Source organism: Arachis ipaensis, chromosome B3, assembly GCF_059453495.1.
Source record: "Arachis ipaensis isolate K30076 ecotype BB chromosome B3, ASM5945349v1, whole genome shotgun sequence".
Taxonomy (NCBI): Eukaryota; Viridiplantae; Streptophyta; class Magnoliopsida; order Fabales; family Fabaceae; genus Arachis; species Arachis ipaensis.
The window spans coordinates 135713302-135737488 of NC_142438.1; the positions used below are offsets into that span (position 1 = coordinate 135713302).

The 24187-nt window shown below is 32.3% G+C and overlaps 1 protein-coding gene and 1 pseudogene across 2 annotated transcripts; one reads left to right on the plus strand and one right to left on the minus strand.

The window, feature by feature from the left end:
• Positions 1-2649: 2649 nt before the first annotated feature.
• Positions 2650-4167, plus strand: LOC107633827 (uncharacterized; annotated as a pseudogene).
• Positions 4168-8733: 4566 nt separating this feature from the next.
• LOC107633826 (nucleolin 2-like) lies at positions 8734-10975 on the minus strand. 2 transcript variants are annotated; one of them, XM_088510212.1, is made up of 7 exons: positions 10912-10964; positions 10769-10813; positions 10406-10523; positions 9873-9954; positions 9649-9743; positions 9464-9555; positions 8734-9086 (listed from the first exon to the last, which is right to left on the minus strand). In XM_088510212.1, the coding sequence occupies exons 1-7, from the start codon at positions 10959-10961 to the stop codon at positions 8861-8863; spliced, it is 708 nt and encodes a 235-aa protein (XP_088366338.1). In that variant the 5' UTR covers positions 10962-10964; the 3' UTR covers positions 8734-8860. The 2 variants fall into 2 exon arrangements, 1 of the variants encoding a protein (XP_088366338.1); XR_015907734.1 differs by lacking the exons at positions 8734-9086; positions 9464-9555; positions 9649-9743; positions 9873-9954; positions 10406-10523 and adding an exon at positions 10601-10690 and having other exon boundaries at positions 10912-10975.
• Positions 10976-24187: the final 13212 nt, after the last annotated feature.

Here is a 24187-nt window from a genome sequence, read left to right on the forward strand (position 1 = left end):
ATTACTTGCACATCTTTGGATGCAAATGTTTTGTTTTAAATAACAAAGAAAATTTAGGAAAATTTGATCCAAAGGCTTATGAATGTTTGTTTGTAGGATATTCCACAACTAGTAAAGCATATAGGGTTTATCATCAAGATGCTAGAATTATTGAAGAGTCCATACATGTTACATTCTGTGATACTAACTTGGTACAAAGCATTTTGGAAGATTGTGATGCAGGAAATCAAGCTCAAAAAGAAGATGAAACCACTCAAAATAATGAAAAAGGAAATTTTGGTCAAACTGAACCAGAAACTGCAACTGCTGAAAATTCAAGAGACAATTCCATTTTGTCTCATGAATCTGAAGGAAATCCTGAAGCCAGCAGCACCCAGAATCCCTTGGTATCTGAATCTGCCTCCAAATCCACCAGACCTCATGAATGGAGATTCTTGAAGAATTATCCTGAGGAATTTGTCATTGGGGATGTCTCTCATGGAGTGCAAACTCGGTCTTCCACTAGAAAGGCAAATGAAGGATCTAATATTGCCCTTATTTCACAAATAGAGCCACAAAACGTCAAAGAGACCCTTAGTGACCCCTCTTGGGTTAAAGCTATGGAGGATGAGCTTCTTGAGTTTGAAAAGAACCAAGTGTGGACTTTGGTTCCAAGACCAAGTGGAAAGAAATTAAAGTGACCGGCACCAAGTGGATATTTCGGAACAAGTTAGGAGAAGATGGTAGCATTGCAAGAAACAAGGCAAGGCTAGTGGCACAAGGATATGACCAAGAAGAAGGAATAGACTTTGATGAATCCTTTGCCCCTGTTGCCCGAATGGAAGCCATAAGACTTCTCTTAGCTTATGCTGCACATTGTGGTTTTAAATTATATCAAATGGATGTGAAATGTGCATTTTTGAATGGAGTGATAGATAGAGAAATGTATGTGGAGCAGCCTCCTGGTTTTGAAAATAAAGAGCATTTTGATCATGTTTTCAAATTATCTAAAGCTCTCTATGGTTTAAGACAAGCTCCTAGAGCTTGGTATGAGAGACTTAGCTCTTTTCTTTTGAAAAATAATTTTCAAAGAGACACCACTGACACAACTCTATTTATCAAGAACTCTAATGATTCTTTTATTCTAGTCCAAATATATGTTGATGACATTATTTTTGGATCAGCCAATGAATCCCTTTGTTCTGAATTTGGAAAACTCATGACAAGTGAATTTGACATGAGTATGATGGGTGAACTTAATTTCTTCCTTGGGCTGCAAATTAAACAAACTGAAAAAGGTATTTCATCCACCAAGAAAAGTATGCCAAGGAATTAGTTAAGAAATTTGGTATGGAAAATGCCAAACCCATGGGAACTCCCATGCATCCTAGTTCTAAATTAGATAAGGGAGAAACTGAGAAAGATGTTGATGAGACTAGGTATAGAGGAATGATTGGTTCTCTTATGTACTTAACTTCCTCTAGACCCGATATTGTGCAAAGTGTTGGATTGTGTTCTAGGTTCCAATCCAAACCTAAAGAGTCACATCTTTCTGCAGTTAAAAGGATCATTAGATATGTTCATGGCACATCCAATTTTGGTCTATGGTATCCTAAGATTGATGATTTTTCTGCAGTTGGTTATTGTGATGCAGATTTTGCTGGTGATAGAGTTGATAGAAGGAGCACTTCTGGTTTATGTTGCTTCCTTGGGAAGTCCTTAAATGTATGGTCAAGTAAGAAGCAACCAACAGTGGCCCTTTCCACTGCAGAGCCTGAGTATATAGCTGCTTCTTCTTGTTGTTCTCAGCTTTTATGGTTAAAAACACAGCTTACTGATTACAAATTAAATGCTGAAAATATTCCCTTGATGTGTGATAATATGAGTGCCATTAATATTTCTAAAAATCCAGTTTTGCACTCTAGAACTAAGCATATTGAAGTAAAATTTCACTCAATAAGAGAACATGTCCAAAAGGGGGATATTTGCATTCAATTTGTTAAATCAGAGGAGCAATTAGCAGATATTTTTACAAAACCATTAGCTGAGGATAGATTCTGCATGCTTAGGGATAGTCTAGGAATTCTAAGTTATGATTCTTTGTTTGAAAAATGCTGATGTATTTGCTGGAGCCTTTTGTCTCATAAACAGGCATGAGACAATTCTGGACAGGTGATGAACGTTTCCCTCAAGTCAGCGTGTTTTGGGCTTGTTTCAAGTGAAACTCAATCTGGGCCAATTTCAAAATTCAGATCAAGAATGGTCCAAATGTGTTTCATTAAATCCATATCACCTCAAGGCCCAAATATAAATGTTACAATTCTTTGCTAAAATTTTTTTTGGCCTGTGTGTTTAATTTTGTTTAAGGGTTCTTTTAATATTTTTGTCCAAAAAGATTTTCAGTTTGATTTATTTTAATTTTAAGGATTTCAAAAATTTAAAATTAAAAATTTCCTTGTTTTTTTAAAATCAAATCAAATCTTTCTTTTATGAGGTCATGTCTTTTCAAGTCTTTTCAAATGGTGATGCAGTTACATGGTTTTGGAAATCCACTTTTGGGTACGGTTACCAACACTCCCTCTCTTCCCTCCATAACTTCTCCTCACACTCTTCGGTTTCTTCCCACTCACTTTACTGCTTCTCTTCCCTCAAAAGACTGAAACTAACCAAATGAGGAAGAAAACCATTGCTAAAAGGCCTCCTCGTGAAAAAGTTTACAAACTTCCCTCAAAACCTTCCACTCGCTCCCAAGACCGGACCTTTACTCCATCTCCTTCTCCTCCTACCTCTCCTCCTCGCTCTGTTCCCATGGCGCGAACCAAAACCACTCCAAGGTACCCTGCTCCTGCCAAGCCGACGCCACCACCTAAGACGACGCCCTCCAAACCAAGCTCTTCGAAACCTGGCTCATCCAAGGGGAAGCGTCCTGCTGTTGAAGAACCTGTTCCTGAGACAGCTAAACCTAAGTCAAGGTCTGTCCCTGTTCGATCACAAAGAGGTAACCCTCATCGCCCTTTCAAATCTGTTAGAGAACCAGACATTGATCCTTTTGCTCACAAATCACACTACATGACATCTCACTCAGACTTTAACCCCCATCGTTTCAAATCTGCCATGAACCACGATTTTTATGAGGGAGTTATTCAGTATCGCACTCTATGTCCATCTTTTCTTGCTGATTTACCTGATTTGAAAAAGAAAGGTTTTCTTTTTGTTGAAAATTTGGAGTTTTTAGACTGGAATCACCTTTTCAAAATCAAAAAACCTGTATATCCTCAGTTAGTCAAAGAATTTTATGCAAACATGACTTACCATGAAGGAAGTGTGCATTCTTATGTCAAGGGCAGAGACATTATCTTGAATAATGAAACTATCAGTGATTCCTTGAAGTACACTGATGTTGGGCCGTGTGCTTATACATCTGTGAAGTGGCATGAAGGTGTTGGTATCTCTTACCATGATGCTTTGCCTCACATTTGTGAACATGTTTCCTTAATTGATGGCATCACACCCACTCACAAAGCCCTAGGATATGAACGTGCTCAGTTGCACCGTATTGTCAACCACATCTTGATTCCTCAAAGTGGTTCATATCAAAGGGTTTCTTACACTGACACACTTGTTTTGTATGCCCTAATCACTAAAACAGAAATCTCTTTTGCCTACTTGATGGCTAGATACATGTTTGATTCTGTTAGAAGTGTAAAAGATAAAGCACTATCTTATGGCATGTTTTTAACTTGCATATTTGAGAATTTTGGTGTTGACCTGTCAAATGAGGATTATGAAAACAGACATTCATACCTAAAAGGGGGTGGTTCAGTGAAACAGCAAAAAGAACCAACTAGATCTGAGAGAGTGGTTCTAGATGATGATGATGAAGAGTTCATTCCAGATGACTCTCCTCCTCCTTCCACCGAAGGTACTTCCATCTCCACTGGAAAGAAATCTGCTCTGCTGAATGTGGTCAAGGATGTCGCTCAAGAATTTGTTTCCCAATCAAATCACATGATTGCCATGAGCAAGGAACAAAGGAAGCTAGCTAGCAAGCATGAGAACTTTCTGAGAAAATCAAGGGACAGGGTGGCTGTGCTCATGACCTTCATTGATAACCTATAAAATGATGAAGACATTGCCACTGATGTTGAAGAGGAAGTTGATTTGGAGGAAAATGGTTCGGATGCCTAAGAATTGTTTCATGAAGCTGCTGTTGTCTGCTCATTTTGTCTGATGAATTCTATTTCTTTTGCTACTGTTGAACTGTTTTGTTCTCTTGGATGACTGTAATAACTTTGGATAACATTGCACCTTTGTTAATTCATTAGGACTGTGCACTAACTCTCTTCTGCAGGTTATAAGGTGCTGTTTTTGTTGATCTTGCATATTATCCGCCCTTGATGACAAAAAGGGGAGTAATAGCAATAGGATGCTAGACGGTAAATGTGTCATATGTGTCCTATGATTTTTTGTCTGATTGCTACATTAAAAATTGCTTTCACTTATTAAGTTTTTGTGCTACTGATATTAGCTTGATGTTGGGCTAATTATGTGGTATTGTTTGTTGGAAATCCCTTAGACAAAATAAATGTGAGTATCTCTTTATTGTGCTCTCTTTAAGTACAATGTAAAACATGAACAAAAGGAAAGCATAAATCCAGGGGGAGCTAATCTTGAAAAGGAAAGGGGGAGCAACACAAAAGCAAATGACAAAAATCAAAGGGAGTTTCTAAACCTTACTCAAACTCAGTTCCTTTTGATTTTTGCTTAAATCATGTTTGTCATCAAGGGAGAGATTGTTGAGTTAAGAAATTAACTAAATTAATTAGTGATGACAAACATTATTTTTGGGCAAAATAAATAATTAGTGTTGATTAATTTTAATTACATATACTAATTATTTATAAAATTGTTGCAGGCCAAAATTAAATTTTATAGCCCAAATGTAATGTAAAGCAAACAGCAAGGAAGGTGGGCTGAAAACAAAAATTAGAAGCCCAAGGAAAAGCAAAGAAAGAAGCCAAAGGAACCAATGGGCCAAACGGGTTGCTTAATGGAAAACTGATCCAAGCCCGTGTCCATCACACAAAGCTTCTCATACAAGATTGAAGCCTTCATTCCCTCTCACTTGCTTTTACCAAAGCAACATATACTTCTCTGTCTCAGTCAAATCACAGAAGCAAGGAAAAGTGCTTAGTTCCTAAGCTAGTCATGAAATAAGAAAGAAAGAGAAAGTCCAAGCTTGAAACTCAGAAGTCTAATCAACCATTTCAAACCAAATCAAGCTTAGGTTAAAGGTAACCCATTTCCTCATACATGCAACACACTTTCTTCTCTTCATCTTCAACTCTCTGTATCTCCGTTTTGAGCTATATGGAAAAGAGGATTTCTGTTCCTCTCTGCTGTATATCTACAGTATTAAACAAGACTTGGGGACCAAGTTGGTTTTCAAGGGATCAGATCAAGTTTACCATTGGAAGATTTCTATGGTTGCTGTTTTATGGCTTTCGGCCAAGATGAGGAAGTCAGAAGCAAAGTTTCCATTGTGAGGATTAATGGGAAAAAGTGAGACAGTGGGTTGGTGAAGCTCAAGGCTCAAGGTGTTGACCTTGGAAGAAGAACCAAGCAACATGCAAGGAGATAAAAAGAGGTTTGTTGTTCACTCAGAAACCAAGGAGAGAAAACCAGAGTGTGAGAACAGTGTTCTGTTAGGAAGTTTCTCTACTTGGATAATGCTTTCTTTCAAAGAAGCATTCGGCCAATACTGAAGAACTGCATCTAAGGTTTGCGAATCTGGTTTTGCACATAGCAAAGAGGCTGATGATGAAGTCAATCTCCTTCATGTTTTACAGATTATAATGTACTTTTCTATGTTTATCTTTCTGTAATTTCTTGTGAGAAAAGGCATTGTGAGAAAGCTCAAGTAAAAGCCATGAGTGGAAAAAGGCTGAGTGAAACACTTGAGAGAAAAGCCTAGAGTTATTTTTAGATTTCTTTAGGTAAGTCTGTGTCTTGTATCTTGTACCTGTGAGATATCCCTTTCTTAGTTGGGTTAGCACTAAGAGAAATAGTTAGGTATTAGCATAGCCAATGTCAAGTTAGGTTAGAACTTGAGTGTGAAAGGATTGGGTCAATCCTGTGAAATTGGTGTATGTAATACTGTTAACTATAGTGAAATTCTTCCATAGTTGTGGAGGAGACTGGATGTAGGTTGCATAGCACAAGGCAACCGAACCAGGATACATGCTGGTGTTAACTTTTCTCTTCTCTGCTGAGTTCTGTTTTCTGATATTCATGAGACAAAAATAAATTGTCTCATAAATTTCCGCTGCTGAGTTCAAACAGAACCTGAATTGAAAGTTCATTTTAAAAGGGTAATAACAGCAACTTAAAAGGAAGGCATAGATTCAACCCCCTTCTCTAAACCTACCACAACCTTCAAGTCTCATAGTACATATGGCTTATTCATACTGTGAATAATAAAGTGTTAATAATGTAAGCATGAATTAATTTGAGGGCGCTAATTATATGTGACACGTAGGTTGATATAGAAAACTTAGGAAGCGTGATTTGTTAATTTAGCAGATATAAAGCGCATGCACGCATGCATCAAATCTTCCATATTGAATTTTTCTTTGACTATATATTTAATTACTTATTTAAATATAAATTTACTTGCCAAAGTATAACTATCCCTTCGAGTCTTCAACTTTCTACCATTCAACTATGAAATTTTAAGTTTTTATCCGCTTTGATATTAATTTTTCGGTAACAATAAAGAGACAAAAAAAATATCAGTCTAAATAGTTTAACTTTCTTTTATTTAATATTTATTTATTATAAAATATATTAAATAAAAAAAATAATAAATTTTGATAATTTTAAATTAAAAATTTTTATTTTCCAAAACTTTTCGTTAACATAAACTAACTTCATGCTTGTTTATTAAATGGAGGAGCGCAAATTGTAAGGTCCTACATCGGTTGGGGAGGAGAACGAAACATGCCTTATAAGAGTGTGGATACTTCTTTCTAACATGACATGTTTTGACGAGTGAGTGTGGGAGGTTTCGGCTATCATCCCTATCGTCAAATGCAAAACTGTGAGGCCTTGTATGCCAAAGCGAACAATATCGTGCTAGCGGGTGGTCTGAGCTGTTACAGATGGTATCAAAGCCAGAGCCCAGATTGATGTGCCAGCGAGGGCGCTAGGCTTAGATGGGAAGGGGAACGAAGCATGCCTTATAAGGGTGTGGATACCTCTCCCTAACATGACATCCCTATCGTCAAAGGCAAAAATGTGAGGCCTTGTGTGCCAAAGCGAACAATATCGTGCTAGCGGGTGGTCTGGGCTGTTACAGATGGTATCAAAGCCGGAGCCCGGATTGATGTGCCAACGAAAGCGTTGGGCTTGGATGGGAAGGGGAACGAAGCATGCCTCATAAGGGTGTGGATACCTCTTCCTAGCATGACGCGTTGTGACAAGTGAGTGTGGGGGCTTTGGCTATCATCCCTATCGCCAAAGGTAAAATCGTGAGGCCTTGTGTGCCAAAGCGAACAATCTCGTGCTAGCGGGTGGTCTAGGCTGTTACAGATGGTATCAGAGCCGGAAGCCGGATCGATGTGCCAGCGAGGGCGCTGGGTTCCCTTAGGGGGGTGGATTGTAAGGTCCCACATTGGTTGGAAAGGGGAACGAAGCATGTCTTATAAGGGTGTGGATACCTCTCCCTAGCATGACGTGTTTTGAGTGTGGGGGGCTTCGGCTATCATTCCTATCGTCAAAGGCAAAACCGTGAGGCCTTGTGTGCCAAAGCAGACAATATTGTGTTAGCGGATAGCCTGGGTTGTTACACAAATAATTTGGTTAGAGAATTTTTGTTAAAAATCTCTTTCATAGTTGTAGTGAAAGTTGAACTAAAAATAAAATATAGTATGTGATCAAAATTGAAATTCATTATTTGAAATTCTCTAAAATCACTACAAGAAAACATGTCTTTTGCTACGTTTTTGAAGCGTGGCGAAAAGTCAAAAAAAGCGTAATGATAGCTTTTCGCCACGTTTTTTGAGTTACTGGTATGCTTTTGAAAGGGTCACAACTGCAAGGGTGCCGGTTGCTTTAGCGCCACGCTTTTGGTGACCTATCACCACGCTTTATTTTTTGCCACACTTTTAAAGATCGCCATGCTTTAAAAGCGTGGCCATATGTGCCAGATATGGCTACACTTTTAAAGCGTGCCAATAGCAAGATATGGCTACGCTTTTAAAGCGTGCCAATAGAGAGACATATGGCTACACTTTTTAAGCATGCCAATGGAGAGATACAACTATGCTTTTAAAATGTGCCAATAGCAAGACATACGGCTACGCTTTTAAAGTGTGGCAATTGATGACTGTTGTGCAATATGGCTACGCTTTTAAAGCGTGGCAAAAAGTTTGTTCAATAACCTATAGGTTTTTTTTTAATCTTGTTTAATCTTTGTAATAAAACCTTACAAAATTAATAGATAATTTTAAAATTTAGACAATAACCAATAATTTTAAATCCACTAATCCAACATACATAAACTTGTCACAAAAAAAATGTTTAATCACATAACAGTATAACAAAATATCAAAAATCAAAGTGATAACAACTACGCAATGTATTCCTAATACATGAATTACAACTCCAATAACTTTGCCATCCTATCTAACAATAATTTTGATCAACCTCCTCACATATGTGCACCCAATTCACCAAACTAATCATCATCCAGCTTCTTCTTCAGGATTTCAATGGCATTTAGCAACAACTGAGAAGCTTTTATGGCTCTAGTAGTTTTCATAATAGCTTCTTCTTTAGGATTTTCGGGCTTCCCCATTGCTTCAGCTTTCTTGATGATGTTTTATGGCTCTAGTAGTTTCCACAGTAGCTTCTTCTTCAGGATTTTTGGGCTTCCCCATTGCTTCAGCTTTCTTAATGACCTCATTATCATAGGTATATGCCTCAACATCAACCACCATAACCTGTTAAATACTAGCAGCGATAACCAAAAATCAACATGGTATTTGAATGCACTGCTCTTCATCATCATCAATAGAAAGTAGATAGAGCATGTCCTCATTCTCAAGCTATAAATAATAAAAATTAATAATAAATAAATGGATAAAGAAATTAAACGTTTAGTTAATTATCATATCAAAGCCAATGCCACACACTGTCAAATTAATAATAAACACTCTGTCTTCAACAGAGAGGTAATAACCACCAGCAAGTTCAGTTTCATTGAGTTCTAGAGCTTTCTTCATGCTAGAAAAATCCTTGAAGTCGATGTAGGCAAAACTGTAAATTACACCTGGTGTCAATTTGCTAAACTCAAAGCAACACGTAACACAATCATTTTGAGCATCCAACTTGAGAAACAAAAAGGATACACAAAAAATGAAATAGCAAATCTTTCACACTAAAAATAAACGAAAAAGAAAAAGGATTTGAAGAAGAAACAAACCATTTAGGACCTCCAGACTTGAAATCTTTTGGGACTGACACCCTCAAGATCTCCCTGCAGGAACCAAAATGCTCATTTAGGCTAGCTCTTATCTGCAACCACAATTTTGGCAGTATTCAAATATGAATTGCAAAAAGAAACACATGCAAGGGAAGCAGCAGCAGACATGATAGAAATAAAATTACCTCTTCTCCAAGAGATTTATCAAAACCCCTTATGAATATAGTTTGTCCAGTTTGACGCTGATCACCTTTCTGGAAGGAATTGCTGAAACTGAAACAAGTATTACAAAGGATAAAGAGAAGGAAATAAGTGGAAGCAAGGCATGAAAGGGAGCGGAGAAAAAGGTGATAGAAGTAGATATGAGGCATATGAGGGAGAGAGGAGAAGATATAATAATTACCTGCCACCAGGATATATGAACCTCTTTCACGAGCTAAATCAAGCCTAACATGATGATTCAACAACTCATGCTCATTCAATTCAAGAGCCTAGAAGTACGAAAACCAAAAGGATTATCAATACACAACCCCAATAAATCAACAAATACATAATTTAAACATCTTTTCAAAGTAAAAAGGGATGGAGGGTAACCAACCAATAGATTGCAGTGATGCATATCAAACAACACTATGAAGGAGAAAACAAATCAATAAAGCAAAAGCAATTAGTTAACAGCATAGAAATAGCAAGGCAGTAGTTGGAAAAAAAATTAGCTTCAAAATGAATGATATTACAACAATTAAATTAACTTCATATAAAAAAAACATGATAATTAGTTAACGCAGCCAATAACTTCCAACAACACAAGTACTCAAAAAGAAATTATTTAATTTTAACACTTAATATATTTGACTGGTTTTAGAAAAGTAGCTAGCAAAAGCTATGCAACCACCACACATAACTTATTATTCTGTAGATATTTGAGGAGCAATAGCTTACACTTTGTGCTGCTTTTGCAATAGCAAACTCAACATGTCTAAAGCGTTTAAACCTCCCAGTATCGTCAACAGAAAAACGAACATCAACTACTTCTCCACAATCTTTGAAAAACTCCTCACTGAACAATAGTAACATGACATCATAAGAAATAAATACACTATAAACAAGGAAATATAAGATATATAATACATACAAGTCAGATCGTTGCAAACTAAATGATAGGTTTCCAACAAATAGTGTCTTTGATCCACCTGTTGCAACACTAGGTGTAGAAGGGGTTTTAGACTGCAAAGCAAAGATATATTACCATCAAAGATATTAGAACATTTAAAAAGAATAAAAAAAATGAGACCAGTAACATACAACTTTCTTTGCTGAGTCAGCATCAACCATCTCGACATCCTTAGCCTGTTTCACAAGAGGAAAATACATTTAGTGCACAATCACAAGACAAAGCAAAACAAGCCTTCAAACAGCGATATTAAAATACAAAGTGAGATGCTTACACTTTTCTGAGGAGTTTTAGAAGGTTTTTCTTCTTCCTCATCACTGTCATCTGAACTATAACTGCTTTCTTTTGAAACTTTTACAGGCTGCAGTGAATAGCAAAAGAAATTGAACACAGCAAAATAATAAACAATGGTTCACATAGTATAAAATATTTAAAAAAATAGTACATAATTCAGATATTTAAATTGAGAAATTCAAGTTGAATATAATGGAAGAGAGAACAATAGCAATTAACACTACATAATACAAGTAGGAAACTAAGGCCCAGAAATAAATGACACAAGCAATCAGATGGAGATTACAAAAGAAAAAGATAAATACTGGAAATTCTAACTAACCAAAAACTTATAAACCAAAAAAAATCCTTGAAAATAATAAAATTATTATTCATGCATATTTAATTGAAATGAAACATAATACCAGGAACAAGGGCAGATAAAGCAATGAACCGTTGGCTGAGCTTCTCTCTACGCTTCCTCTCAGCAATTGCCACCAGGGAATAGAACCCCCTACGAGCCGTGGTAACTCAATTCAATCACTTCTCCATCTAACTCAATTTGATCCTCCCAGTTCCTAATTTACCAACCTTAACAAGAAGACAGCAACCTAGTTAATTTTTTAACAATAAAAATCAATTTAACAAACACATTCAACATAACACAGCCATAGCCAACTCATGCACTTTTAAAACATTCGTATATTAAAAACTGTAATTTTTAAAATAAATCCCACTGATTTCATTACAAGTTTAAACCTACTTGCTACTTAAAAGAACAGTGACGTTATCCAACAACAAAAAATTGCTCAGTGATATGTTCAGTAACAATTCAACTTAGCAGCAACAAATTCAGCTCATTGATCATTTTTAACAACAAATTTAAGTAGAATAGCTTTCAGTAACAAAAACTTAAATTCAAATTCTCGGAATATGATTTACAGCAAAACAAAATCAATTGAATCATTATTTCAGCAACAATCTCAACTTTCAACAACAAATTCAAGATATACTGATGACTTACAATAATGAAACTGAAAAAGAAATAATAGGACCGAAGGAAGCTGAAACTCCCCTACCCACGGACCAACTCACGACAAAGGAAGCGTTGACAGCCTAAGCAAGAAGACGAGCTTGCGATGGTGACAGAGAGCGACAGAGCTTGCGACGAGCTTAAGTCTGAAACAGCCGTGAGAGAAGCGTGAAACCGGAGAGAGAGAGAGAGGTCGACGGTGAGACCAGCCGTGAGGGAGGTGAGCCACAGTGAGCTTGAGGGAGAGAGTGTCGAGAGAAGAGAGAAGAAACTCAAAGGAGGGTTACGGGTGCCAGAAGAGGGATTGCCGACAGAAGCATCACGCGCGCCGGCGACGTTCTTCGCGGAGTGCACAATGAAGAGAGGTTAGGGTTCTTCGATATGATGCTCTTCATCGCGACCAGGGGGTTCTTCATGAAGCACAATGAAAAGTGGGATGGGGTGAGGCATAATGAAGACAAGGTTAGGGTTAGGAGCAATCGTCACCTCGTGCGTGGAGGGCTTAGGGTTCTTTGATCTAAATGAGCTAGGGCAATTCAAAGAAGGGGAAAGCTAAAGTTTGGAAGAGTAGATGGTGTATTGCAATTGTAACTTAGTAATTTCGAAGGGAGTTCTCTGAAATTTTTTTTCTTTGGCGAACCTTTTGGCCACGCTTTTGAAGCGTGCCAAAAGAGTTGGAAGAAACGGCCACGCTTTTAAAATGACCCTATAACAAAATTTTGTCGTCACGCTTTAAAAGCGTACCTGTTTTTCTCTATGGCTACGTTTTTTAGCATAGCAAAAAAAGCGAGGCCAAATCTTGAATCAATTGCCACTCTCATAAAAGAGTGGCAATTGACCCTTTTCGCTACGCTTTTAAAGCGTAGCAAGAAAAAATGTGGCCAAATCTCTATTCAGTCGCTACCCTCATAAAAGTGTGGCCATTGACTACTTTTGGCCACGCTTTTAAAGCGTGGCCATAGACCTTTTTTCTTGTAGTAAATGTATCATAATATATAAAAATTAGTATCATGATCCCTTCTTTTTTCTACTATTATAAACTTTCTTTGGTCTCGAAAAAACACTTTTATTTTTAACAAAGACAAAATTTTAGCAGAAGACAGAATTCATGATCTTATTTTTCAGTTGGTCAAAGATTATTATCATGCTCAATCTAAATATTCTCGAAGCATCCGTCCATCAAACTCAACTCGGATAGTTCATTTTCCAACGATAGAAGAGTGGCTTGTGGAGGTATTCTACGAGATTCTAATGGGAAAATCATTACTTGCTTCAGTGTTAATCTAGGTTTGTGCACCGTAACTCTCGCAGAACTTTGGGACATTCTTCTAAGGTTATATTTGTTATTGTGCTTGAGCTACCTTAATGTAGTGATTCTCAGCCAGTGCTCAAAACTCAAAAGCCAATTTTCAGCCCAAGTAGCAAGCCGTTGTTTCTGCTTCATTCTTCTACGCTTAAGTTGGTTGAGATTCTCAGCTCAGCTGCCACAATAACTCCATCATTGCTCCTAATAACCAATGTTCTGAAAATCGGTTCGAATTGATCAAACTGAATACCATTAACAAACACGATTCGGATAGAAAGTAAAACCATCAAATTCAAAAACCGAAACTAGACTGTCGAACCGGCCAAAAATCGGTCGGTCAAACTGAACCGCAACCCAGCCGGTTTTTGAAAATTTTCCAAACGCAGCGTTTTGACTTGGCTCCAAAAAAGGAACCCTAGTCTTTCCCCCAGACACCCACAACACAAACCCACTCTCGAGCCTCCCTTCCATCCCTCCACTCTCACCTCTCGCTCTCAGTTTCCACGTCTCCAGTCTCCACCTCAAGCTTCCGGCGCAACCTCCGTTCAGCCATCGCCGTCGTCGCAAGGTCCGTGGAAGTTACTCACTGTCACAAGTTCCTTTCGGCCAGCTTTCCTTTCAGCCGTCGAAATTGCAGCCACCGCCAGTGCCAGTTGCTGTCGCGAGTGTCTTCCTGTCGGCGCCAGCTCTATTCGACCCTTCCACCCCAGCCACTGTCTCTGTCGCCGCCAACTCTGCATTCTTCTCTGTCTTCCACTAACCCTAGGTATAAGTCTAATTTGTTGTAATAATAATTGTTGAAGTATGATTAATTGTTGGTTCTAACTTCTAAACCTTGCTGTTATTATTTGAAGTATGATTAATTATTGGTTCTACATTCATCATTTCATTCAGCAACACCATTCGTATACAGACCGGGTCAACACCATTTAAAGCGTTATTAAATGATTAATTGTTGAAGCTGATTGCTTTAAGTATGATTAATTGTTGAAGCTAATTGCTTGAAGGCTGAAGCATGATTAATTGTTGAAAAATTGTTTACTTGAAACATGATTAAATGATTAATTGTTAAAGCATGATTAATTGTTTGGATGTTGTTTGTTGAGATTATTGGGTAGTGGATTGCTATGATATTGTAATTGGATTGTACTATTATTGCTCTGTTTGAGTCTGTTCTGAATCTGATTAGTGATTTTCTGAATGTGAAATCAATAAAAGAAATTGATTTTGTATTGTTGTCAAAATTATTGCTAAAAATGGATTTTTTTTACTCTGCTGCTGCTGTTTTTAAATTTATAAGTATGTTGTTTTTGAATTTTTGTTGATAAATTTATTGGTTTCAGACTTTAGGATGATTATTTGTTGCTGTGTTTTAATTTTAAACCAAATTGATGCTTTTAAAAAATTAACAAACAACAGATGTCCCATGTTATTGATTTAGAGCAAGGAAATCATGAAGATGATGCTGTTGTTGGAGGTCTTGGGATTGATGATGATGATGGTAGTGTATTTTTCTGATGCAGAAGACGGTAGTTCAAGCCACTCTCATTTCTAATGTCTTTTACTCCATTTTTTAACTGCAAAATTTGGTTTTTGATACTTTTAATGCTAAATTTGATTGATTCTGAGATATTTAGACATCTTTTTGTTTATGATTCATGGAATTGAGAATTGGATTATTTGATACTGCTCTTTATGTATGCTTGTTCTATGTCTTGGTGCTGAGTCTCACAAATATTCTTAATTACTTACAGCAATAATTTTAGGGATGGCAACACCACCCGAACCCGCGGGTACCCACCCCGCCCCTACCCGCTCGGGGCAGGTTTTTGGGCGGACGGGGCAGGGTCGGGTTTAGGTACTACCCGTCCCGATATATATATAATATATAATTTTAATATATTATATGTGTAATATATAAAAATAATTAGTAAAATGATTGATAATATTGTATTATATTTAAAATTTTACTTTAATTTATGTTATGTATGTGATGATGGTTATATAAATTTTGAAATTTAATTTTATTTATTAGATTTTAATAATTATGACTTATGAGGGCGGATAGGGGCGGGGCGGGTACCCGCGGGGACGGGTTAGGGTTCAACCATTTACTACCCGCGGGTAGAAGCGGGGCGGGTTTTATGCAGATTATTGTAAGGTAGGGCAGGGTCGGGTAGAGCAAAAACCTGCCCCTACCCGCCCTATTCCCCTAAATGATTTCCTTCTTGAATGGGATTTTATTTTTCCAAAAGAAATCATAAAGGATTAAGGTTGTGGATTTTTTTAATTGAGTGATGAGTGTAAAGCTAAAGATGATAATGACAAAAGTACTTGAAAACATATATTTTAAAAGTATTTTAAAAAATCTTTTAAATTTGTAAATTGATAAGATCGTATAGTTTTTGTGTATTTATTTATATTTTATTTATTATTTTATTATAAAACAGTTTTTTCAGTTCAACTACGGTTAAATTAGTTAAATTTATAAACCAATAAATCAGTAACTAGAGCAGTTCGATGCGGTTCAATTTTCAAACCTTGCTAATAACCATTCATGCTCCTCGAGTTAGATCTTCTTTTCTTTCTTCTTTAATTTTTCTGTCCTCCTTTTATTTGGTAATAATATGCTACGCCTAGAGGTCACATTGCATCACTATGATAGTACAGGATTTGATTTCTTCAAAAATTAGAAGTGTTTTTATTATTTTTGTTTGGGCCTTTAGCCCATGATATCATTTTTCTTTTTTACAATTCTCATTAATCTTTTAGTTTCTCTCATTTTAACTCAAAAAATTAGGACAAAAGAAGTTATTTTTTTTATAACAGAATTTTTATTTTTCAACTAATTAACTATTTTTCTAATTGATTTTCTAGCGAAACCTATTAATCATTGTAGTTATTATTTTTATCTTTTTATAAGATTTTAAAAGCAAAAAAATATTAAAAATTAAAAATATAAATCAAATAAACTTTATATTTTTAATTTAAAATATTTTTTAATATATCAAAGTGTATAAAATTTATAAAAATTACCGGATAATTTACTAGTTCAAACATACGAACAATCCCAAAATGCAAAGTTTATAAAATTTGATATATTAAGTTTTCGATTAAAAAATGGAATTTATTTATTTTTATTTTTATTTTTTAATTTTTCCTTTTAAGATCTTATACAAAAAATAAAAATGATAATTATAATAATTAATTAAATAGTATGCCTATTATCTACTATTTTTAATTAATCAATTAAGTAGCATAACTATCATCTACTATTTTTAATTAATTATTGCAATTAGTATATATTCATTGTTTATTTATTACTCATTTAAAATTATATATAAAAAAAATCAATGATCAATTGAATTTGCATTGATAATATCATTTTTTATATGATTTTTTTGTATTATATTTTATATAAATTTGTTAAAAAAAAGTGACGTTATAAAAAAAACATTGTTATCTCTTATAAATAAATAAATTATTTTTTTTTCTTTCTCAAACCAAACTTCACTTAATTTGCTGCAACTGTAAGTTGTTTAGCCGCTTGATATTTTTTGTTTGTAGCGATTTTTTCTTCATTTTTTTTATTGTAAACTGCTATACATATAAAAGTGATTTCTGCTCGACTGAAATAGTATATAATTAGCCAGCGCGTGATTTACATAATTTAAAAAAATGCATGCATATAAAGAATGTCAATTATTATATTTGTGTAATTTATCTTAAGAGTTTATTTAAATACATAAATTACCCTTGATAATCTATTTCATTCTTTATTATTTAACAAAACAAGTAGAAAAAAAAATTAATGTTACTAATTTGTTATTATTTGCCATTCTTTTCTCCAAACATAAATATTTTGAGGGAGCATAGTGTAACTTATAACAAGCACTTGCCAGCTAATTAACCAGCACCTATACTTCAGAATTAGAAGAAAGTATGGAACCAACTACAATTAAGTTCCTATAAAATTAATAATTAAAAGTCATTAAATAATTTAATAAATTTAATAAAATTATTATTTAATAATTTTTAATTATTAATTTTATATAAAATTATTTGTATCTGAGTTTTAAATTTATAAAAATAAATAAATTGATTTGAATGAAATCCAAATCATAAATTAATTGTATAATTTTTATTTTTTAAGATAAGTGTCTTAATTTTAATATATTTGAAATCATAAAATAATTTTAATTTATAATTTTTAAATTTAAAATTATTATAAAAAGCAACAACTTTTTAAATATATGGGTATTTTAAATATTTAAAATTTAACTGATAATATACAGTTATTTATCCTTTTTTAAGGCAAATTACATAAATAAATAAAGTAGAATTTAAAATTACTCAATTGCAATATTTGGATAATTATTATATTTTTTGAACTTGATAAAGAAATAAAAGATAAACAAAAAGATAAAGATTTAAACAAAATAAAAAAAGATAAATTAAAATTTAAATAAAAACAAAAAGGATATATTGAAATTAAAATTTAAATAAAAACAGAGATTGATAATTATCATAAAAAATTGAAGGAAGAAAATAAGGTTATTATGACTATTACTATGTAGTGTTATGTTGTTGGAAATAATCATCAGTTATGTTTATAGTTCAGTTTCCAAAGCTACACGGAATAAAATAATAGATATGAATAAACTGAGATGCTTAGGTAGCGTTTAGAAAAGAGACAGAAATTGAGAGATTAAAATTTAGAGATTAAAATTGAGAGACAGGAATTGAAATAAGTCTCAGTGTTATATTTGGTATAATGTAGGAGATAGATATTGAAATAAGAATGAAGCTCTAATTTAATTTATACAAAAAATAAAGTTAGAATTAATTAATTGAAATGAGGATATTTTAAGTAAAAAATTTTATTAAAGTTTTAGTCTCTATCATAAAAAATTTCAATATCCTGAGTTTCCACTTTTTAAGATACTGATATACTAAAATTTTAGAAACAAAAACTGAAATTTTAGTATCAATTTCTAATTCTCTATACCTCAAAACAAAAGCAGATTACATCAAATAAGTTTAGAATAAAAATGTACTTATTATTCAAAAGTTGTAATTGAGTAATTTTTAGTTCTATTTTATGTATTTATGTAATTTGTCTTATTTTTTAATTTCTTTAATTAATAAAATATAATTACTAACATTTTCTAAATAATAATAATTTAACAACTTTAAAATAAGTAAATAACATAGAAAAATATATGAAATAATAACAATAATCCTAGGTACGGGTGTTTTATCCAAATTAAATAAGTGTGCACAATCACAATTCTTCAAGGAACAAAAGAATTATAATTATAATTATATATAAATAAATAAATAGAAGATGAAAATAGATAATTCAAAATTCAAAAATCAAATCAAAATATATAATTTAAAAAAGATTTGATGATAACCGAATAACCGAAGATAGATATTTAATAAGTTGGATAAGCTTCATCGCTAAGTAATTCAACTATAAATAAGAGCTATTTTTCTTAGGGGTGTATATGGGTCGGGCCACACCGGGTTTGGCCTAATTCGGACCCGACCCGAAATATAGACCGGACCTAATTTTTAGACCCTAACCTGACCATAAACCCGATGAAACCTATGCACCTTCGGGTCGAGTAAAAACCGAGTAAAAATCGGGTGAAAATCGGATCTTTAGCATTTAAAAATCACCTAATCTTCAACCATGATTTCACAATTCACATAGTAAAATTCACTTAGAAAAATATAACAAGAACCAACCCTTCTTTAAAATTAAAGTATAACCACAATCAATACTAATATTGTCTAATAACACTAAATATTTAAATCAATACAAATAACAATATTATGCATTAGTCTAAAGTCTTATGCATTTTAAACATAAAACATTAACTTGTAATCTTATAATGACTAATAACACAAAATATTAAGGTTTGCAATACTTAAATTTCACATAAGAATAGTTATCATCCATCACTAATAACCAGTGACGGACCCAGAAAATTTTAGGAGTGGGGGCAAAAATATATATATACTAAAATAAATTTTATTAAATATTATTAATTATATAGAGATATAAAAATTAAAGAGTTAATGAACACTTTCATTCTTAAAATACTATTCATTATATATAATTTATAAAAAAATATTTTTTATTTCTAAAACTTGAACTTAAAATATTTTAATTAAATTATAAATACCTTATTATCCTAACTAATTTTTTATACACATTTAATAATAAAAGACTGAATTAATTAGTATATTAGCGCCTAATGATACACTAATATTTATAATTTGAAACTAAAATTATATATAAATACTAAAAAAATTAAATCTGTATACGTAAAGTATGTTTATATAAAATAACAGAAACATAATTCACAATTTTTTCTTTCTTTCTTTTTAAAATAATTAAATTTGTTATATATTTTTTAATTTAATTTTGATATAATGTTAGATGAAAGATTTTATACATCTGTTTAATTATGTATTGTAATTAAAATATTTTTCTATTACTATTTCTAAAAATAAAAAATATATTCTAAATTAGTAAATTAATCAATTTATTTTAAAATTTTATACGCAACATAGGTACATATAATAAAACAAAAGATAAAAAATAAGTAATAAAAATGAATAAATCGAAAATAAAATAAAATATATAAAGTCACGAAGAAAATAAAATATTAGATTAATACCTAAATTACAGTTGTTTGAATTAAAATTTGCAATTGAAAATATCAAAAAGATAAACAATTAAATTGAAAGATACATAAGGTCATGGAGAACTATATAAAAAACATAAAAAATTTAAAATTTATTTTTTGATGAAGAAAAGATGACCACTAGATAAGGAATAGAAAAAAAAAGTTGAAAATATAAAAATAAAAAGAGGGCTTAAGGGAATAAAGGAGTGACGACACAAGAATTAAATTTGATTAGGTTAAATAATAATCAAAATGATAGAGAAATAAAAAAAGTGAATTTAAAACTTTAGCTAATTGAGTTTAATTTATTTATAATGGGGTCATTTAAAATTTGAAGTGGGGCATATTATATATAACTATATTTAAAAAAAAAAATTAAAACACTGTGGGGGCAAGTGCCCCCTCTTCTTTGCTACTGGGTCCGTCCCTGCTAATAACACAAAATATTAATTGTGTACGATGACCGGGCCACCGGGTTGAGTTCGGGTGACCCGAGCTATGACCCGGACCCGACCCGAAATATTGACCGAGTCTATTTTTGAGACCCTTACTCGGCCATAGACCTGATGAAATCACACCAAATTAGCCCCTAAAAGGTTCGGGGCCAGGCCGGGCCATGAACACCCCTAATTCTTCTTTAGTGTTCACCTGTTTTGACTGATTACTTGTGTTAGCTAATACAATAATAGCGGGTAGTTTCATAGAGAAGGGGTCTTCCGAAAAAATTTAATGATATAAATCTCTATGGAGTATAAAAATTTTAAAATTTATACCTAAACTATCACAAATTATCGCAATTTATACTTATATTAAATTATAAATAAATTGCTAGAGAGTAGAGACTAAAAGAGTTTACATAAAATAAATAGAAAAATATAAAACGTACGTGGAAGGGATCGGAGTGGGGGATTCAAATCCATTATGTAGTTTTGGAAATTGAACCATAGGCATAGATGATGATTATTTTTAATACGGAGAAAGTGAACAAGTGAGTTTATGAGTCAGTTCTTATTAACTCTATTCATTAATAATTTGATAAGTTGATTGTGAGCTGATGAATCAAATTTAAACTTAAAATTGAACTTATAAATTAAATGAATTAAATTTAAATTTAAATTAGTTCAGCTCATTATTAATTCATAAACTGATTCGATTATATATATATATATATATTAAAATATATAAATACATATATTTTATATATATTTGATTTATATTTTTAATATTATATATATACATATAAAATAATGGTATATAATTTTGGTGGAAATTTATGTGCAGTCGACTTCACATGAAGTTGATACTTGAGAGCCGTCAGATGATTTGACTGATTTGACTAAATTTTCATCTAACGGCTCTCAGATATAAACTTCACGTAAAGTCGACTTCACCTGAGTTTTCACCATATAATTTTATATATATTAGTGTTCTTATTTAAAATTTTATAATTACTTTTTATATAATTTTGATGTAGGATATAAATAAAAAATTGATAATTAATAGATATACAATATATAAAATTATATTTTTTAGTATATATAAATTATAATTGATTAATATAAAATTATAGATTATGTTCATGTTATTTAAGTTAGTTCGTAAGCTCGAACCAGTTCATGAATTTTAGACGAGCCAAGTTTAAACTTAAAAAATAAACTCAATTATTAATGAGTCAAGCTCAATTTTCATAAATCGAACCTGAATTTGGTCTAACTCGACCCAACTCAATTTACTTTGAGCCTTATTTCCAACAGCATAATACTACAAGTAATAGTAATAATAACTTTGTTTTCTTCCTTCAATTTCTCATGATAATAATCAACATTCTTTTTTTATGACAATCTTATGTTGACGACCATATGAATATTATTTAGTCGACTTTAACTATATATTTTTGTTGGATTTATATTTTGAAAATATAATAAATAAATATAATTTAATTACAAAAATAAAATAAAGTCAACCAATAAACTTTAATTTGAGAAAAAGAGGTATAAAATAAAATAGGATATATAATAATGTTAAAACAATTTTTCCTTTTATTCATTACTAAATTCTAAAAAGATGAAGGTTCAAAAATAATTTTATAATAAAAAATTAACTAATATTGATTAATTAAAAATTTATTTCCTATTTTTATTCAATGTGAATTTCTGAAAGATAGTCTAAAGTGAAATTTTAATACATCCTCTCATGTTTAGCATCGGATAAGTAATTGGAATGCCATATATATATATATATATATATATATATATCATCATCATCATTATCATAGAAACATGAAAAGGTTTGAAATTTAAGAAGAAAAATAAATAAAGAAAATGCCAGTTGGCACTTCGCAGGACGAACGAGCCAAGAAAGAGGGCGAAGAATTGATAATCTATCTGATCCACAGGTCAATAGGTCTAGAAATAAATAAAAGAAATCATAGACGTTGAAATTAAATTCCTAAAGAATAAAAACAATAGTAAAGAAAAAGATTCTGCGTCTATTCCATTTTTAGCTTCAGTAAGTTTTTTCAAAACATTATTTCTAAGTTAATTTTTCACGTTAAATCAAGTTTATTCAATAATTATTATAAAATTGATATTAGGCTAGATATTTCCAATCCACCAAATATTTATATATTAATATTGAAAGATAATTTAAAAAAAAAATTGATTAATTTTAACTAGAAAATATTTGGTTCCTAGTTTGAAGTCATTTATGTTTTAGACAATCCTCTAATTAACCCTTAAACCATCTTTCGAGTTCGGATTATTTTCACTGAATTGTAAGAGAAAGTTCAATAATTGAGGATGTTTGACAAGTTGCAAGAAAGCTCACGGATTCTTCGTGTCTCTACTTGTTTAGCACGCTGAAGACTTTTACTTGGTAAAGAAGAAAATACGGCACACTACTATATATTTGGGACACTACTGCTACATTTTCCTTTGACTAAGAAACTTGAATTGAATCTTGATCACTTAACATAAACTATGTGAAGCAATTATATGATGATGATGAACATGAGATTAGGGGAACTCTTGTGCTCAAGCGTGCCAATCCTGGGGTGGTTAATGGATTCAATAGCTGAACTATTTGCCGCTACTTCGGGCAAGAAGAACCTATTGAACACTCTGGAAGCTGATGAAGGTGATGTTCCAACTGCAGCTAATGTAGCAGCACAGAAGCATTTTCGACAAAGTCAACTCATGCTCAAAATCTAATGATCTGGGTCGTCTTATGTGCGACCATTACTGTAATTAAGTACTTGCTTATAGCTTTTGATTAGCTTGAATCCTCAGAGACTTGTGACTTGTGAGCGAGTTTTGTGTAACTAGTTAAAAGTGAAACTATTTTGTAATGGCTAGAGCTTGTGAAGCTAAGTGTAACCCCATGCTCATACTACTAGCTAGCTTGTTCTGATTTGTTTTTGTTTGACATCATACTTCTTCTATGAATTCCCTTTGCTCCAAACATTGAATAATGGATCAAAGGAATGTATACACCAAGATTACTAGGATAAGTGGATTGTAGTATTGGACTAATCCAATAATGAATGTATAATTAATAGAGTAATACTTTAATAATTACTACCCTGACTATTATTTTTTTTTTAAGTTCTTATTAAAAATTAGAAATAATTATATAAATATTTGAAATTTAAAAGGATTTCTAGAATTGATTTTCCATACTTAAAAGGCAATTTAAAAACTATTAACAAAAAGATGTTTTTTTTTTTTGGACTTCTCGTTATGCAAAATATTATATTGTGATGTTCAATAAAATTTAATTTTAATAAATTTTTAATAGAAAATAATTTTACACGTAGGTTTAATTATATAACGATACACTAATAAAAATAATTACTTTTATATTGATTAGATAAATAATAATTTAAAAAAATAAATATAATTAAATAATAATATACAACATTTTATACCATGGGTATGTTAAAATTAAACTCAACCTAATATACTTTCGGACAAATTTTTTTATAAGCTATGGATATTCCATGAGTTGCCATTTGCGAATATTAAAGTTGTTCATACTTCCATATTAAGATTAAAAAAGTAAACACTATCGGATTTGGATCTTCTAAAGTTTGAATTTCATTTTAGAAAATAAAGTATGATCTTTTATCGTTAAATAGTTTCTCTTTCATATTTATTCTTGGTTCCTCCTATAAAATTAATAGTAAAAAATCATACTTTATTTTCTAAAGTAAAATTTAAATTTTGGAGGATTCAAATCC

Excerpts from the sequence above, each read along its gene's own strand:
- LOC107633826 (XM_088510212.1), bottom strand. The coding sequence starts at position 10,961 with ATGACAGTGATGAGGAAGAAGAAAAACCTTCTAAAACTCCTCAGAAAA. Across the intron at positions 10,524-10,768 it reads CTGACTCAGCAAAGAAAGTT|TGAGGAGTTTTTCAAAGATT; the intron begins GTATGTTACTGG and ends ACTATTGTTCAG. Across the intron at positions 9,087-9,463 it reads AAGTCTGGAGGTCCTAAATG|CTTGAGAATGAGGACATGCT; the intron begins GTTTGTTTCTTC and ends TATTATTTATAG.